The 18,682-nt window shown below is 35.5% G+C and overlaps 1 protein-coding gene across 1 annotated transcript in view; it reads right to left on the bottom strand.

Moving 5' to 3' along the window:
* The window catches only part of LOC139742343 (voltage-dependent L-type calcium channel subunit alpha-1D-like), a 213,355-nt gene that overhangs the window by 25,379 nt on the left and 169,294 nt on the right, over positions 1-18,682 (bottom strand). The window contains exons 26-29 of the mRNA XM_071652922.1: positions 18,000-18,158; positions 16,815-16,925; positions 15,871-15,954; positions 3,590-3,712 (exon numbers count right to left, since the gene is read on the bottom strand). Of these exons, the coding sequence (XP_071509023.1) occupies positions 3,590-3,712; positions 15,871-15,954; positions 16,815-16,925; positions 18,000-18,158 (477 nt within the window). The remainder of the gene's footprint in view (positions 1-3,589; positions 3,713-15,870; positions 15,955-16,814; positions 16,926-17,999; positions 18,159-18,682) is intronic.

Here is an 18,682-nt window from a genome sequence, read left to right as displayed (position 1 = left end):
GAACTTCCCCAGTCATGCCAGTTTGATACATTACCCGGCTGGGTTCTACTAACTGTTACAGCCTAAACTTTATCAAAGTGCATGTAGGTTAAATCTGCATTGCTTTGAAGTTGAATAAATCTATCAGTTGTGTCAAGTCATTTGCAACAGGTATACAAGAGCCTGGTTCAAAAAAGTTGAATCTGCTGGAATCATGGAGTTGATGTTTTAGTATGCCAGTTCTTACTGGTAAATCTGCCTGTTGTGTCCAGTCGATTCAACCTGCACCAAATTGGTCCAATTTTTTCGGGGTCATCCCACAAGTCATACGGCCCACAAGCTCGACATTGCATCATGGGGCTTATTGTAAAAGTGTCGTGGGCCTTATTTACCTAGTGTCGCAGTCATGTGGGCCTTGTTCGCTAGGTGTCAAATTCATGGGTTGTTTGATTTGTTGGCTGTATGATTTGTGGGTGTCGAACTCGAATGTGCACTCATTGTTTCTACTGTAATCAACTGGTTGTTGTATGCCATTTCACACAATTTCTTTCAAGTGGATCATCAACTGAAAAATCTGCTTGTTGTGTCCAGTTGATCCCACTTTGTCTAAGGGCATACTTTGGTCTATTTCTTCCTACTGGAATCAACCAATAGGCTTTAATGTTCCAGTTTACACAATAGATCTAATTTTTTTAATCTGTCATTTTCATTAGAACAGTTCAACTGTTAGTGGTATGGCAGGGCCCTGTGGTATAGAGCAGCGACAACACTGGAGAGGCTCTCCTGGATAAGACCTTATTATTATTATTATCATTATTATTATCATTATTATTATTATTATCATTATTATCATTATTATTATTATTATTATTATTATTATTATTATTATTATCATCATCATTATTATCACCAGTACCACTATGCTACTACTATTAGGTATGTTGTTATTACACACATGTAACTCACTCATCACAGTTTGATCCATTTGTTCAAACTGGAGTCATCTATGTTTTCTCAGTGTACCAGTCCATTCCATCGCTTTCAAGTGGAATCAACTGGTAAATCTGCCAGTTGTGTCTAGTCAAGTTCAATACAATTATTGTATCTATACAGGAATCGGGTAGTTGATATTTCAGTATGACACTTTATTCCGTTTCTTGCAAATGGAATCCAGTGGTGAATCTGTAGGTTATGTCACTCTGTAGGTTATGTCAATGAATTCTAATTGGTAGACAATTGCCTAGTTTATTTCATTTGTTTCAGTCTGTCAGTTGGAATGAAATGTTAGTTTGGAGTCAACTTGTCTAAGTGGAGTCAACTAGTGAGTCTGCCAGTTGAACGACATGTTTTCCAGTTGGTACAAATAAAACTTCATAATCAATGATTTAGAGCCAGGCCATAATATTCAGCTGGAATTGATTGGGTTTTTTTTTTTCAGAGTGTGCCAGCTCATTCAATTTAGCGTCAGCTGGAATGGCGTGAGTTGGTATTAATTTTCATCTTTAATTGTATGGTAATTCACACCATGGTAATGTGAACGAGTATCGGCCTACTTCCAGTTTGCAACTATTTGAACAAGTTGGGTCAAACGGATAGCTATAATGGGACCATTTTTTTCCTTGTGATACCAGTAGAGAATGTACCTTTTTTCGTCATTATTTGACATTTAAAAGGAGTATACAGTACTGGATGAGATGAGGATTCAGCTTGTAACATTTTGCGAGATATTTAGAAACCACTCTTTGAAATGATAAAGAGCAGAAGAGGACTCAAACGTTTATTTAATGAAAACAGGCTGAGAAATGACTGAGATATCTAAAAACAAATTAAAACAAAGAGCTCCTAATGAAAGATGGGGCCTGTCAATTTGATTTTGATTTTTTTTGGGGGGGGTTGGTAATCTCAGCCATTTCAAGACGAATTTTCTTCAAAACGTTGAATCCTTCTTGAAATTACAGCTGTATATGCTCTTTCATTATTTTTTATTTCATGAGAGGTTTATCATCTAACAGAAAAAAATAAGTTGTAAATCTGAATCCTCATCTCAACCAGTACCTACTGTACAGTCCCTTTCAGCTATAAGAATATCATAATTGATATGTTGTTGTTGAACCATGGTATCACCATGGCTATTTTTGTGTACCCTTAGAAATACAGAAGATGACAAAAAGACTATGGTTATATATGCTGCGGTACGATTAAAGACCCTGTGGTTGTAGTACATGGTATGATGGTTATCATATGGTATCTCCGTGGTTATTCTATGGTACAAGTAGGCCTAGTAGTGCCAGAACCGTGCCATGGTATGATGGTTATTACATGGTATATCCATGGTTAATTAGTGCAGCGATACTGGGGAAATTCCTTATATACCATGGTTATTTTATGGTACAAGTGGTAATACCGTGGTGATGCCATGGTATGATGGCCATAACCCGGCATCACCATAGTTATTTTATTGTACCTGTATAGTTATACCAGGCAAATACAGTAGATGGCATGGTTTTTCCATGGTACTGGTAGTAATACCATGGTAGTGCTATGGTATAAAAATTATAACATACTATTACCATGGTTATTTTGTGTCGCCTATGGTAAAACCATGGAAATACCATAGACTTCACAGTTATTCTATAGTATACGTATCAGTACCATGGTCGTGTCATGGTATTGATAGTTTACCATGGTTTTTCTGTGGTATCACCGTGCATCACCATGGTTTTTCTGTGGTACTCGTAGCAATACCATTGATACCATGGTTTTACTATGGCAATTGAGGTTTTACCATGGTTTTTCTGTGGTATCACCATGCATCACCATGGTTTTTCTGTGGTACTCGTAGTAATACCATCGATACCATGGTTTTACTATGGCAATTGAGGTTTTACCATGGTAATACCGTAAATTTCATGGTTATTTTTTGTAAGGGTGGTTTTTAAGTCATTGATTGCCAAGATATACACTGGCATTATTTACGGGGGTGTAGCCTCTTCAAACGAGAGATTTGCGTCATGATCAACAGTTTCCAAAAATAAGTGGTCCTCTTATTACATAGCCATAATTTTATCCTTCTGGCCATCCACATAATGTATTATGCACAGACTTCAGAATATTGATCTAACATTATGTCTACTGTATTATTCCTGCATGTATCAAGACTGACGTTATGCGTGAATACATACATATGCATGCTCCACTTTTACACTATCCCGATAAAATTTGCAAACTGTAAAACCAGAAAAAAAAGTTGAATGTAATATTGGTGGAAAATACATACAATATGAATATCGAGGTTTATTTTTAAATCAGAAGTTTAATGTCTTAACTGCCTCCCATCTAAACATGAATACTCATATCGGGAGAGACCAAAATCATTTTATTATTTGGTTAACAATGTATATGCCCCTTATGTGTGAGCATATATACAAACAGTATATAAATTGCATATATATATATATATATATATATATATATATATGTACTGTATGTATATAAGCTCACACATAAGGGGCATATACATTGTTAACCAAATTATAAAATGTTCATACATATATGAGATACAATTTACCTACTTGAACATCTATGTACACAAAATAAAATTTCCCCTTACCTGGAAAGACTTGATAAATGTCCAGAGCAGAGTCCTGATTCCTTCCCCTCTGCTCAAAAGTTTGACCAATCTCATCACACGGAACAAGCGGAAGAAGTTGATGCTAAACTGCTTCTTACCCGGCTGCGGAGGGCAGAAAATCACGCAAAATATCATCAGTGAGCGTGGGACACAGAAAGAAAGTATAAAACCCATACACAAAAGCCAAAAAAAAAAAAAACTAGATGAAGAATGATATGCGATTACACTCAGAGGTTTCATAGTATGCTGCTCGGCAATCCTTTGTAGAGATATGTAAAGCATGCCAAATGTACACCATTACTCGCATACATGTGTTTCACTATTATGTTCATTCACTTGCAGTGCATGTGCATAATAGCTGACAGCCTTGGAGAACACTTTTGATGTCCTCAACACCTTTGTTATCCTCTTTGGGGAAACCCCCCAAAACAAAAAAACAAAACAAAACTTGGATGCCTTTAATAGCAATCTTTTTGTGTCTTACAACATGACTGCGCATCAAAACCCTGCTGGCCGCATGAAAACTGAAAGACATCCAAAGATGTCTACAAAGATATGAACTAAATGAATCAACAATGCTTGAAAGTACACCCTTTTAAGAGTGGTCATCCTTATGAACTTTGTTAGATGTAGAATATTTTCCCTGTCATTGTCTTACTATTCAAGAACAAATAATTTTGTTTGTTTTTTAATTTTTTCCCCTTATCAATATTTTTGCTCTTGTAAACAAAGAAATGACAGAAATTAATTTATTATGTAATTCAACAAAGCAAAAACCAATAGGGAAAATGGGAAATCTGAATAGTACAATCATTAACTTCATAAGTCAAAACTACATGACATTTTATCTATTTTATTTGCTCATTCTCTGTCCATCTTACTTGGTAATGAATTCTCTGGATTTTGCCACTTTTATAGTTCATCACATTCCTGGCAATTTTACTCCCACCACCAACTGCAACAACAATTATTTTTGACATACTTGACAAAACTTTTAAGGGCTGTTAAGAAGGAGTTGGTTATAACAGTCCGTTAAAGTACATATAAAAGGTCATATTCCGTGCCAAAGAAATGGATAGAATGAAAAACAAACTCACACTTTCATTAAAATTCTGATATCATGCTAAAATATACAAGATATTAATACTGTTATACCTAGAAGGCAAGATATCTTTAAAAAAAAAAAAACTTAGATCTGGTTTTCATTCATGTGCTTTGCAAAAAGAAAATAATTGTAATGATAATAATGAATAACAAAAATTCAGTGAGTCATGACAACTATTTAACCCAGAAGAGTGACCAACAGAAAAATAATACTGCTCTATGCTTCATTTTCTCTTTATATAAGTATGAAATGATGATATACTTACTGTATTTGCAATATTTGACAGATGCAAGTGCACTCTACTAATTTGTGAGGTCTCCAATTTCATGCACAAACACTATTTTTGCTCTCCCTATACAAGTAGCACTGGTGGCTATAGCACTGCTTTCCATGTTGGGTTAACCCACAACCAGTGATGCTGGTGCAGATCTATCTCGTATTAAACTAGAAGGGCAAGAACTACAGGGTAGATCATATCTTGGGCGTGAGAATGAGACCACGTCAAATTTCCTAGTCTGAATGCAAAAGTCTAAATAGATTCCAAACAGCAGATTGGTATTTCTCTTTTGGGAGGTGGATAAAGAAAAAAAAAAAGTGTGGAATGGTGCAAAATTCTGAAGTAGTCAGGAGTCTGGTGTGGGCAATCTCATATCTCCATTTTGCAGTGGGGAGGGTGGGGCTTTAACGTCGAGGTGCACCCAGGTGACTGGTGGGTGGACATGCTGTATGTCTTCATGATATATCGGTGTCATCTACGCTATACTGTCTGTGTCCTGTAATATTCCTCTCTCACCCTTATTAGTCATAGTCTTTAATTGCCATGTGAGTGTGATTAGGCAGCTAGGTTAATACTGTAAAAGTGGATAGATTTGTGTGAGTAATATTTCGGCTCTGTTTGGTATAAAGATGAATTTTTGTGTGTTTTTAATTCCACGGAATGAGGACATTGATTACTGGAACATAAGGCATGCAAAAATATTGGCATGCTTTATTTTCGCATAAGCTTCTGGTTGTGCAAAATGTGCAAAAATTTCAATACCATAAAAATTTCCACTTTTACAGTAATTTGTTATGTTCATTATTTCGAAGGTTCATTATTCCAAAGATTCATTAATTAAAAATGAAATAGGGTTCTTTAATTAGCAGATGAAATAAGATCTGTTATTCTGAAGGTTCATTAATCTGAAATGAAATAAGATCTGTATTTCCAAAGTTCTGTTAATCTGAAAACAAAATAAGGTTGGTAATTTTGAAGGCTAGTTATGTTCGCATCCCTCTTTTTATTTTCAGATTAACAAACCTTCAGAATAACAAACTTACTTTCATTTTTGGATTAACAAATCTCCCATATTACAAACTTTATTTCATTTTTGGACTGACAAACGTTTCGAATAAAGAAAATAATTTCATTTTTGGATTAAGGAACCATTGGAAAAATGAACCTTTGGAATAAGGTCGCAATGATCGGATTAAGAAACCCTATTTCATTTTCAGATCAATGATCATGTAGGTATAGGAAATTTGTGTGTTTCGGAATAATGAACCTTCGGAATAACGAACATCACCCAATTAGGCAGACAGAGTGTGTGTGTGTGTGTGTGTGTGTGTGTGTGTGTGTGTGTGTGTGTGTGTGTGAATAGCATTCCTTTACATGCGACTAGGGAATGAAAATATTACTCTTTCTCTCTCTCTCTCCCTCTCTCTCTCTCTCTCCCGTTAACAGAGAGTCTTTCAAAACATCCCTGCCTAAGTCTTGGTCTTAGCAACTTGTTGCAGATTTGTTGTAAAATCTAATTTCTTTCTTGCCTTTTTTCTTGGGGGGGGGGGGAGCACATATGTACATTCCCCCTTTTACTGAATATTATGAAATAATAGAATGTGATATCCTAGGAACAAGGCTTGAATGCACATGGATTATGTACACAAAGGGTATTTAATGGACTTAACATAACTTTGTTAGTGTTAAGAAAACTCAAGCCAGGAATTCCCAATGCATTGAGTGATCATAATGTGTGAACTTAAAGCCACATTTCAGCATTAACCATGTGTTGCTTGCATAGAGCAATAATAGACAAAAAGAAAATGTGTTAGCCAAGATGTACCAGTGCTGAGAAAAGTAGCAATATAATATCACAGGCTTGCTGCTGATGCAAAAATCAAGAGAGATCTAAGCTTTAAAAGAAAAAGATCAAAAGAAATGTCATCCAGCAAAGCCCCAATTAGATTAACCAAAGTTATTATGCAAGTAATAAATCAGGTCACTCACATTACAAACAAAGATTAAAGGAGGAAAACAATCCCCCTACATGCACAGTAAGAATGACCTGTAATTCCTGCAGTTAACTGAGTGGAGAGGGGAATGATATTTAGAATATTAAGAAGGATATTTGACAAATGCAAACCCAATACAAACTTCTGTATGTGAGTAGCAGTACTATATTATATGCTTTACATTCACCACCAAAAAAGTAGCAACTACAGCTTTTCCTTTGTCAATTCAAATAATAAACTTATTCTTTGGATTGCATTGATGCAAAAAAATCACTAAACTTGGTATTTCTCCTATTTTTAAAGGGAAAGGATCATCCTATTTGGAGGCAGTCAAAACAAATCTTTACCAATGGTGATGGTGTATTCACTCATTGCCACATAAGTGCACACATTTACAAGAAATTTTCTGTATCTCTATGTGCAGTGCTTCACAGATTTTGTTCAACAAGGTTTGGAAAAGTCAAAGAAACAAATCTAGGCCAATTTGACTGAAAAGTTTTGCTACCATGACACCAACATCCTAAAAAAAATAAAAAAATGACCTACTCAAGAACGTTGTGCCATATTAAAAGAACTGTGCAGAGATATGCTCTTTTACGGAACATTCTACAAGCAAATACACCTGGGTATAAAAATGTATGCGTGAGAGGGTGAACATATGTGTGTATGTGTGTGTGTGTGTGTGTGTGTGTGTGTATATGTGTGAGTTTGTTTGTCTGTTTCAACATGAGGGTTGGGGAGTGTCTTTGTCAGTCAAAGAGACAGTTAGCATTGATAGCAGTCCCTCATGAAACCATTCCAAACAGGCATACTGGTGTGACTACCAAGAGTGGTACAGGTCGAAAGATAATGGATATGTTGGAAGTGATAATGCTGCTAATTTCGGCTAGAGAGGACAGAAGAAAAAAAAATTATCGGTACCAGCTTCAGGTGCATTTGATGCTACTGAGAGAGTGAAAAATATCGGAGAAGGAAAGTGCAGCTAAGAAGTCGCGATGACGTACTAGTGAGGAGGACAGGCTAAACATTTTCAGAGTACAGAGTGCACGGATAGGTATGAGTAGATACTTGGAAGAAGAAGAGATGATCGCGGAAATTGTCGTTTGATTTACCGATTGCATAACCTGTCGAGCATTCGCCCCCAACAACCAAATGTAGCCATCGAACAGAAAAAAAAAGTAGGGTGAAAAAAAAGGAGAAATAGAGAATTCACTTGTCTAGTATGTCAAGACTTCTTGATAATACCAATAAAGAAACTTGTCTCACAAATACCAACAACGGAACCAGACATCACGACAAGAATACGACAGGTGTAGACGGTGACGACATTGACTAGTTATATCGTGAAATTTCAGACTATAATCTCAAGGGCCATACGTGTATCTCTACATGCATGTGCACTCATTCTGCAAAACGGGCATTTTTAGTCTTTTGTAGGTATTGCATGTGTGGCATCTTTCTATATTTGCAGTGAGATTAAGAGGAGCAAGACAGAGATGTCTAAATATTTCAAACAACACATGCAAGCCTCCTAAATTTGTATATTATATTTTCTTTTCTTTTAATTCTGACACCTGAGATCAAGAAAATTCATATTGCTGCAGCCAACTTCCTCAGAAAAGATATCTAATCACCGTTAATGTCAGCAACTTTCTATTTCATCTACATCACGAGGGGAAAATGGGAAAAAAATTTTTTGACGGTAATACCATTCAGGGTAAATATACTTATTTCATTTTCATGCACATAATTACATATCATTTTTTTAAGAATGTGGAAGGGGAAACGTTTGATAAGCCCCATATGTCTTTTCCAAGTTGATCAAGTTTATATTGGACAAAAATATAGAATACCATGGATGGGTAGTAAACATTCTCAGTTTCAAGGTTTATTGTCAGTAAAAAAGCACAGAAAATTTGTCACATGATTGAACTATAGCACTTTCACTTGTTAGCATTTAGATAATGCATAATTGATATCAAGAATTCCATTAAATCAAAATAAAATGACTTTTATGACAAAGATGATGTGTTATACACATACGGTGAACAACATATAGACACACAGACGTACAGACAAGGACGAACAAAGACAAAGTGATACGGTGACAATTCAGCTGGCAGAAATTTGGTAATATTAGTTTCTGAATATGCAAGTACTGGTGTTATAACCTACTGCTGGTTAAACCTGAGCCAAACTCCACATTTTCTTTTTCCTCTGGGTTCAATTTTATAATGTCTGCGCAAGAAAAAGAAAATCAGGCCCTTTTGGCAATTTCTATGAAATAAAGAAAATAGATGAAAAGCAAATTTTTCTGACCAAAACAAAAACAATAACAAAATGTCAAATTCAATGAACAGATTGCAATCTTAGGATCTAGCATGTAGTTGCCCATCAACCATCAGATAAACATTAGATTGTGGACAAATCATCTTGCCCAATATGTCAGCGATCTTTTAATAAGGAAATCCTTCCGTTGTGTTTGAGATTTATCTCTACCATAGTGGATGTGCACACTTCAGAAGAGTTTCCGAGGAATCAAAACAGAGATAGTTTTGAAATCTCTGCCAACCTCAGCGGCATTCAAGTGAAGAAATGACAGCTGTGAGAACACACACGCAAAAAGAATGTGCGGCTAGAGGTCACAAAAAAAATGTGTACAGTTAAAAGAAAACGTCACCAAAAAAAATCATATCATCGCAATCTTTGTAACGCTCATTCACTGGTGACATGGCAATTTGTGCATGTCTACTCTACAATGTGTCAGCTTAGCCTTAAAAGAATTGCAAATTATGTGCAGAAACTAAACAACATCTTAAGTTAAAAGGAAATTAAGTGCAGAAACTAAATCATACTTAATGTCACTTTAAAAGAACAAACAAACTGTTCAACAAGAACAAAATGCGATACATTTATAGAGGCGGTAGAAATAACTTGAGGTAAATAAAAATCGGAGAAAGAGAAATGTAGAGTTTGGCGTGACAGTATGACAGAGCTGAAACAGTTGACAAATTAAAAGGCTATCAGATAAAATGCTTAGTTTTTCCTCGGGTCCTACTTTGGCACTATACAGCTTCACATCAGCCAGCACTATTAGATACTAACATTCACCCCTAGAAATCAAAACTGACAAAAAAAAAAAACTTTCTTTAGGGTTCAGACAGTGGATTATATGCCAAACCACTCTTGAGACAAGCACTGATGTATGAGATTGACACAATTAATTTTGATCAAAACATGATTATCAATTAGTAGGAACATTGAGACACCTCATTACCAAAGTTTTGCTGATAATACCCAAACACCCACTGTTTACGGATCACGATTCCACATGTGACTAAGACACACAAGTCCACACATTCATTCTCTAATGGTTTACACCGTACAGTCAAATTACAGTGAACACCATTAGAATTTTAAAAAAAAGACAATTCTTCCAGAGTAAATTTCATATCTTCCAGAAGAATCACAGTATTATTTCAATTGAAAAATGAATTAACAAATCACAACAGCATTAACTCTCTGTGTAAAACCCTGCAAGGGGGAAGTGCAAACAAGTCAGCAATGTGAATTATCTGAAATGCATCTGTTTGAATAATAATCAAAATAACTCAGTCTAAGTAACACGGGGGCACTGAGGTATTTTGTTTTTCATTTTACTGATTTGTCTAACATTTAAGTCCTGAATAGGAACCAAAATTACTGGCATAAAGAAAGAAGGTTTGTCAGATGATAGTATGGCACTGTTATTATGAGATCTATCTGGTGAGAATGTCCTACGCTCCTTAGCTTTAATACAGAAGTATCAACAAAATACTAGCCAAGAAAAAAAAAGGAGCAAAGATCACTGCAAGGTTCAGAGTAGTAGGGTAGGAGAGAACACATAGAGAGGCCCTCAAAATGGTGAAAATGCCCATCTGCTCTTAAAAAAAACAAACAAACAAACAAAATGAGACTATCAAAGATTTAAAAAAAATGCAAAAGGTCAAGGGTTATCACACTATACTACTTACAGAACAGCCATATAAATAAATAGATGGGTGGCCTTAAAGTTAATCGCAAAAATGAGAATTTAGCAAGAAACAAAAGGGGGGTATAAAGAATGTAATAAAAGCATGGATGCTCACGATGCACAAACATTTACAAGATGCATGCATCATCTAAGAAAAAAATTACCATTTTAAAAGATGAAATCATTTCACTTTAGGAGTACAGGCTTAAATTTATTTTCAAGGGTGTTCCTTTGGATGTTTCACTTGTTTGACTGAACATATTACTGGAATAGAATTTCTCTCAACCTCAGTTTTAAGAAATACTTCAAATCAATTACAACAAAGACTATCTTATGCATTGATCCTTCTTTAAGATGATAAATTCACTTGAATCATTTCAATACCCAATTAAATGCCTCAAAGTACCAACATATCAAAAATAACTTCCACCTATCTATACCAGTCATGGGATCAGGGAATGTTGTATGATAAACAATCTGTTCTCATAAGCAGCAAAATGAAATTCACAATATGACTTCAGAAATACAGAACTAATTTTTTGGTAAAGAATAAAAAATGCAATACTTATTATAAATTGACAAGGAAAGAATACAATATTATCTGTGGGATTAACTCCATATTCAAGCATGCACTATTGACTTTCATTACTTTGAAAGGAGATAAATTTGAAAAACATTGCATGGATTTACTTGTGAGCAAAACTTTTAAAGGCATTCTTTTAAGGGGACAAATATTTATCAACAAAACCATCAGTGATTGTTTTACCAGGAGCATATTGGATTCTGTATATCTTCTTATCAGGCAAAACAAAATGATACACTTTGGTGATATTACAGTGTAAATCTTATGTAGCAATGTGCCTACTTAGAATATCTGTTGAAACCTTCTGTGTAATATTGGTAAAAATTATTCAGCATTAAAAAGGGTTATTAGCTGACATTAATATCCTGATGTATACAATGTGCAAGCAAGTAGCATATATCCTTATGCAAGAAAGTCCAGAAAGGTGATTATTACTACTTTTTTGTTGGTCTTCCTCGTTAAGTGATAAAATTAATGACACTTCTACAACAAATGGTTTCACAGCTGGAACCACACACCACAGGATGCAGTGCTTACAATACACTGAATGACTACATATAATTGTGCGCAAAAATAAAATAAGAACAGTTTCAATGCAAAAAACGAATGTTGTCATATGAAAGAATAAGCAATAACCATACATATTTACTTGGATAACTCTTTTTACAGGGCAACATTAGATCCCAATATCACCAATGTTAATTTCTCTCTCTTTTTTTTTTAATACATATGTTAACGGACAAAATAAGGTTATATGATGAGGATTAAACCAGAATATGATTTTTTTTCTTTTTTTTTACACACTGATATGAAATAAGAAGGAGAATGCACGAATCTGAATGCCCCACATGTAAATTTTACAGAATAAGCCAACAGATTTCCAACCAAATGCATGCAAAACTGTTTTTTCAACAGAAATACAAGATGGATAGAAAGCCATGTTTATTTGAAAGGAAGGAAAATGAGAACAAAATAGATGTTGCACCAACCCTCTGTATTTTTTGTAGATTATTTGATTTGGTTTGAATAGCAGGTTCAAATGCCAGGGGGGAGAACAAAAACGAGTACGGGGTGGTCAATTTGGATGTGGGTGTTTTGGAAGGGGAGGGGGTGGAAGGAATAAACAAATAACAAACAAAAGAAAAACAAGCAGGATTGGTTATGTTAGTACAGCAATCCAACCAAATTAAAAAAAGAATCCATGTTATTCTTAGTATTAAAAGTATTGCTCACATTAATGATACATTTCTAATGATACATTTTAACCAGGTGTTAGGTTAATTACCACCAATTTTCACATTACCCACCATACTCTGCACCCTATCCCTTTTCATAACTCCTTATCATGAATGATTTTGTCATGTTTTATGCTTTGCACGAAGCCTATACCCCATTAAAAACAAGCCCAGTGTATACTTGGGCAGGTGTGTATGGGAGACACCTGTTGCAGCAAAATCAGTTCATCCCAAACAGGTTAAGTACAAATCTTGTACAATGTTAATTTACATGGGGAATATTGAAACAATGGCTTTACAATGGTAATCAGATATCTTATGAATTACATGCCAGTTAGGGATTCTTGCCTAAGCCATACATCTATTTTTTTTAGCAAAAGCTATAACAACCCTTTGAGCTTTCACGGACTCTTGACTTCACATGTGACCCTGCATCATAAAACACACAAACAGTCCCACGGGATGATTTTCGAGTAGGCCTGAAAATGTCAACCTCAAGCCAAAACCATGTGTGATATAAGTAGCCTATACCTATATGTGCATATGGGTGGCTGATATGCCTTGAACACTATCTCTAACCTGTGCTGCTAGAAATTCCCTTGTGTTGCTGACAAAAAGTGATTCATGAAAGATTATACCCATACACAAAACCCTCCATTCTTTCTACTGTCATTTCTAAAATCTGGAACCACAGTGATCAAGGTCCTTAATTAAGTAATTTAGAAGGAATTCTATAGATTTCAAATCTTAATTTGGAAATCTGACAATGAACTTTGTTCATCGCCCTATCAAATCACAGGCTATGAAAGATTTGGTGTCAGAACTGCCACAACTGCTCAGAAGTCAACAAAACTACAATTCACATGATCTACTGAAATGGCACATATGCATGTCTTAATTCATATCCACACATATTGTGCTCAGATAAAAGTATGAGACAGGACATGCAAGGAGAATAAGCCTGAATATTCTTCTTTTTGTTTGCACCAAGTCTTGCCTCCATCGTCTGTACAAAAGCGCTAAGAGATGAGACAGTAGGTTGTACGACCACGGCCACTAATCTTTTTGGCTTAAATTTCAGTGCCTTATCCTGAAGCAAAAACTTTGATTCAATTTACACAATCTTATCTGATGACACTTTGCTGTTTTGCGATGCAAGGTCACATGTAATCTCATGAAGATCTTGACTGACTAAAGTATATATGTGAATTTTGGTATCAAACATATACAAAACTTTTAACCTTAAAGTACATATCTTTTTTTTTTTGGGGGGGGGGGAGGAGGGGGAATTTTCTGATAAACATGGGAGGATGTGGAGAACTGTCATATAATTAGTAAATGGGCATGTAATGAGTGATTAGAAACAAATCGACAAGTCCCTGGTAGTTTGGTCAGTTGATAGAAGATCCCTGTACCAACACAATTTACACTTACTACCACCGGAAGTATCAAAAAGGGACACATTATTGGTGTGAGTTATATGATGGTAGTGTAGACCAGGTAAAACATCTAACATTACAAAACATGTCCAAATATTCAGTAATGATTGTAATCATCTTCCATACAGATCCTGAAGAAAAGGTACAAATGCATCTCAGGAAGGAATAAAATTGAAAGAGATTAACTGTGTATGGTATTATCATCATTTCAAATACTACCCAATCCATGAATATCATTTCAATTTTGCTGATAGACCCAATTCAAACTAATTCCTTTAATCACTTTTTGTTCCTAACTTTCTTCTATTTTATCTAAGATCAAACTACATTGAATACTTGATATCTGAAGATATTTCTATGCACTAACAGCCAAGTAACCCTTGGTTTCTACAATATTCTACATTTCTGGTCATCAAGAGCTTGTATAACTGATTCTCTGAGAGGGGGCGTGTATCTTTTTTCCTAGGCCTCCTGCAGACTAACAAATGCTGTACACTGTAGGAATTTCACATTCCGGACATCCTGAGTTGTCAATGTTTCTAATCTTCAAGACATTGCCATGTTCAGGGTAAGCAGTTCTCACTGCAAAGTAAGGGAAAGAAGACGGCAAGCTGATTCATTCATTTTTTCCAATTGAATTTGGACTAAAATGAGACACTTAAAGTAGTCAATGTAGTTCAGATTTCTTTGGGGTTTTTTTCCATTCAGATTCCAATGCTCATTAGAACAGCCTACTCTGTCCACAAAAATTTAAGGGTGTTTACCGTTTCTTGATAATAACTGAAGTTCTTGTGATGGCTCCTTTCTAATTAACAAAGTACTGTGCCGTGTACAATATGTGATTCTGGTAAAATGAATACTGAAAATTTATTTTCTACCCCTTTTTTTTTTTCTAAAGGGGGATGGAGTTGTTTTATCGTATTTCTTGGATTTCCCGTAGGAACTTGACCCATGAAACATAAAATTCTAAACTTGATCAAATAAATGTTTTCACTGTGGCCAAAACTTCAATGTGTAGGTACAAGTATGTTCTCTTCTGAGATGTCAATGATAACTTAATCTATGGCAGTACTCCTAGGAACAGTGTAGACATACTTGTAGTTGATCAAGTGTCACTTGTATCTACAGGCTCAATATCCTTGTAGGAACAAAAGGTAAGATGTGCTTAAAAATATATCAAGAAGGGCATGAAAGATATACATAATGGTTAATAATGCTTGAGAATTTTTTCATCAAAATTCCTGAAATATTTCTGATTAAGATCTGGTGATCAGATACCCAGTAAATATGGAATCACACTTTTCATTTTATCTAACACTAATTCATTTTTCAGTGACGTAATGACAAGAAGTCTTTTCTCTGTGTCAAATGGTTTTTAAATTTTCCCCTTCTTCTTAAGGCACACTTCAACCTCTTCAAAGTATATTCCTCCCAGAAAATGTTTAAATGTTCTGGCCATCTATAAAAGTTTTGCCCCTTTTCATATCTGGTTGATTTCAACCTTTTAGAACTACTTGAGCCTAGAAAATGCATACATATAAGAATAAAAAGTTTGAGAAATAACAAATATTGGGAAAGAGAATAAAAAAAAAACACTTGTAAAAGCGAGACTCACGTTGACCTCATCGGCCACAATATCGATGATACTGCCCAGCACAATGATGAAGTCAAACACGTTCCAAGAGTCCCGGAAATAGTTCTGATCACGAAAATAGAAAACAGAAAGCAAACAAATTAGCTAGATAAAGGCTTGAAAATTATGTCATTCCGTCCCATATTCAATACAAAATATCTTCCACTACAGAGACTAGCAAGAATAGAATAGTCATAACAGCATGAAAACAAACCGCATACCGTGAATTCCTTTCAAGATATTTAGATTTATATTTGAAGTTTAATATGAGTTGAAGTTTTGAAGTATTTATACAAGAACACTATACAATCAGTTTAATTCACTGATGATTGCAAATAAGAACACAAGTAAGACACCTCAGCATAATCAGCATTTAATTTGCAAACTCTCCCATAACATTAACAAACTTCCATCCATTTTTGTCTCCATCATTGACACTTTTGGCCACAACTATCAACTTTTTGTCACAACACTGGCTAAAAAAAATAAAGAAAAGACAAATGGCCAGTGAAGGCTGAGAAGGGGGCATCAATGCCCAGGCTTATTTTTTCTTTTTCTTTTTCTTTTTTTTTAAATTCAGTAATTAGTTATGTGGAGACTGACCAGACCTGTTTTTCAGTAGTCTCATCTATCTCCAACAATTCTGCTTTGGTACAGTCATACAATCATACAATCATAAATGTCACAGTATATAATTGTATTTTCATTCAAAGTACTTTCCTTTATTACTATGTTGTACTGATTTTGCTTAACCATATGTAAATGTTTTCACCTAATTGTTCTTTTGTTGGAAATGAAAATGAATGAAATGAAAAATGAAAAAGAAAATGTTTCCTTTTTCTGGGCTCACGTAGGTTAACAGAGAATAAAGTCATGACATGCTGTCAAACTTATTGCAATCATAATTCTGTGCAAAGTCTACCAACCTTGGGTTTGAAGGCAACGATCTTGAGCAGGAACTCTACGGTAAAGACCGCAGTGAAGATGATGTTCATGTAATCCAGGACTTTCTCATATGGCTTTGGTTGATCCCGGTACTGTGCACAAGAACAAGCAAAAATACATACAATGTATACCCTTTGACTTCAAAACGTGGTCGCTGTCACAGACTAACACATGGCAAAGTTCCTCCAGCATGCAATAGTACCAAATTTGAGCTCATCTCCAGCATTGAGAAGTATATTCCAGGTAAATCAGCTAATTGACATCAAAATAGAGACATGATTATGAATCTGACAGTGTACGTCTACAACTGTACCAGCCAGAATTGCAAAAGGATAAACATCAAATTTTAGGCATTTTGATGCACCTTATTCATGGTGGAGCAGTTTTGATTATTTCCTCTCTTTCCTGACTGCACACAACATGCTGCAACAAGAGAAACAGGGGGATCAACTTACAAGATTCAGTCCATTTTTTTTTTTTGGTGGCATTAATTCTGATTTTACCACTTGAATGTTAGCGTTGACCATGATGACTATGACAGACTAAGTAGGCCTATCTAATACAAATGATGGAAGTAGCATAAATCAAAAGAAAACGACATTCCTCTTGTCTCTAATTCATACAGTGTATATAATTTTGACAGACAAAGTTGATACTGGATACGCCGAATATTTCGCGAGGTTTTTATTTTCACGAATTTCGCAAGTTGGGTGCTATTCGCAAAGACACACAAAAATATTGACTCTGATCCCGATGTGAATGTTACGTACACGTGTACATTACTCCGTTCAGTACAGGACTCCATGATCGCGAATTTAACCACTCGCGAAATCGTCGGGAATTCCGATTTGTGAAAATTTAGACTCGCGAAATATATGGCGTATACAGTATTACAAATATATGTACATAAAAGAGACATAGATTTATACATATACACATAAATATACACACACATACCTATGTACACATACGTATACACACACATATACATGATCTGCGCATACAAGTATCTGTACATATAAACACACACAGACACACATGTATATACATATATGCCTATAAACATACACTTATACACACATACATTTATACATACAGACAGACAAACAGACAGGACACGACACATAGATGAGTATGAAAACCCATCACTTCACCAAAAGGCTTACTTTCATTGCCAGAATGATAGTGTTCACCATGATCAGCACAAAGATGAAGTACTCAAAGCCCCGAGACGTAACCAGCTTCCACACCAGGTGCTGCTTGGAGTTCTTTGGGATGTACTTCCGCTGGGGTTTGGCCTTCAGCGCAAACTCCAGACAATTTCTCTGCAGGATCGGAGGGGATGCACATTGTAGAGGAGGAGGAAAGAGGGGGGGGGGGGGGTGATATCAAAATCATGTATTCATAGGCATACTATGGAGCTCAATTGCTTCATTACTTTTGATATGTGATGCTGATTACATAAATACAACTTGCAGTACCTGTAAACATATGAATATATTTGAATACAGTAGCTAAAAGACACACTCACAGTTTGATTATGCTGCACTGCTTGTTTACTGTATACACTGAGTATGCATGAGAAATCTCTGTCGGTTGAAAAACATCTAAAGCGGGTTTTACTTTGGCAAACCACCACAATTAACACAGCAGCACCATACGATGTAGTGCAGCTCTGGTGCGCTAAACTAGCTGACCTGGTGATCTCATTCCACTACAAGTTCTTGTCGTCTCGCCTTCTCACTTTGACCTTTTCACAACTTCCTGCATCGACTCCTCTTTATCAAACTCTATCAGATTGTTTCATGTCCTGATCATGACTGAATTCTAGCTCATACTTCTCCTTTCC

Source organism: Diadema antillarum, unplaced genomic scaffold (assembly GCF_040938485.1).
Source record: "Diadema antillarum isolate AM-2024a unplaced genomic scaffold, OU_Dant_1.0 seq00000998_RagTag, whole genome shotgun sequence".
In the NCBI taxonomy this organism is placed as follows: Eukaryota; Metazoa; Echinodermata; class Echinoidea; order Diadematoida; family Diadematidae; genus Diadema; species Diadema antillarum.
Note: the sequence above shows the minus strand (reverse complement) of the source record. Positions and strands in the feature narration are given on the sequence as shown.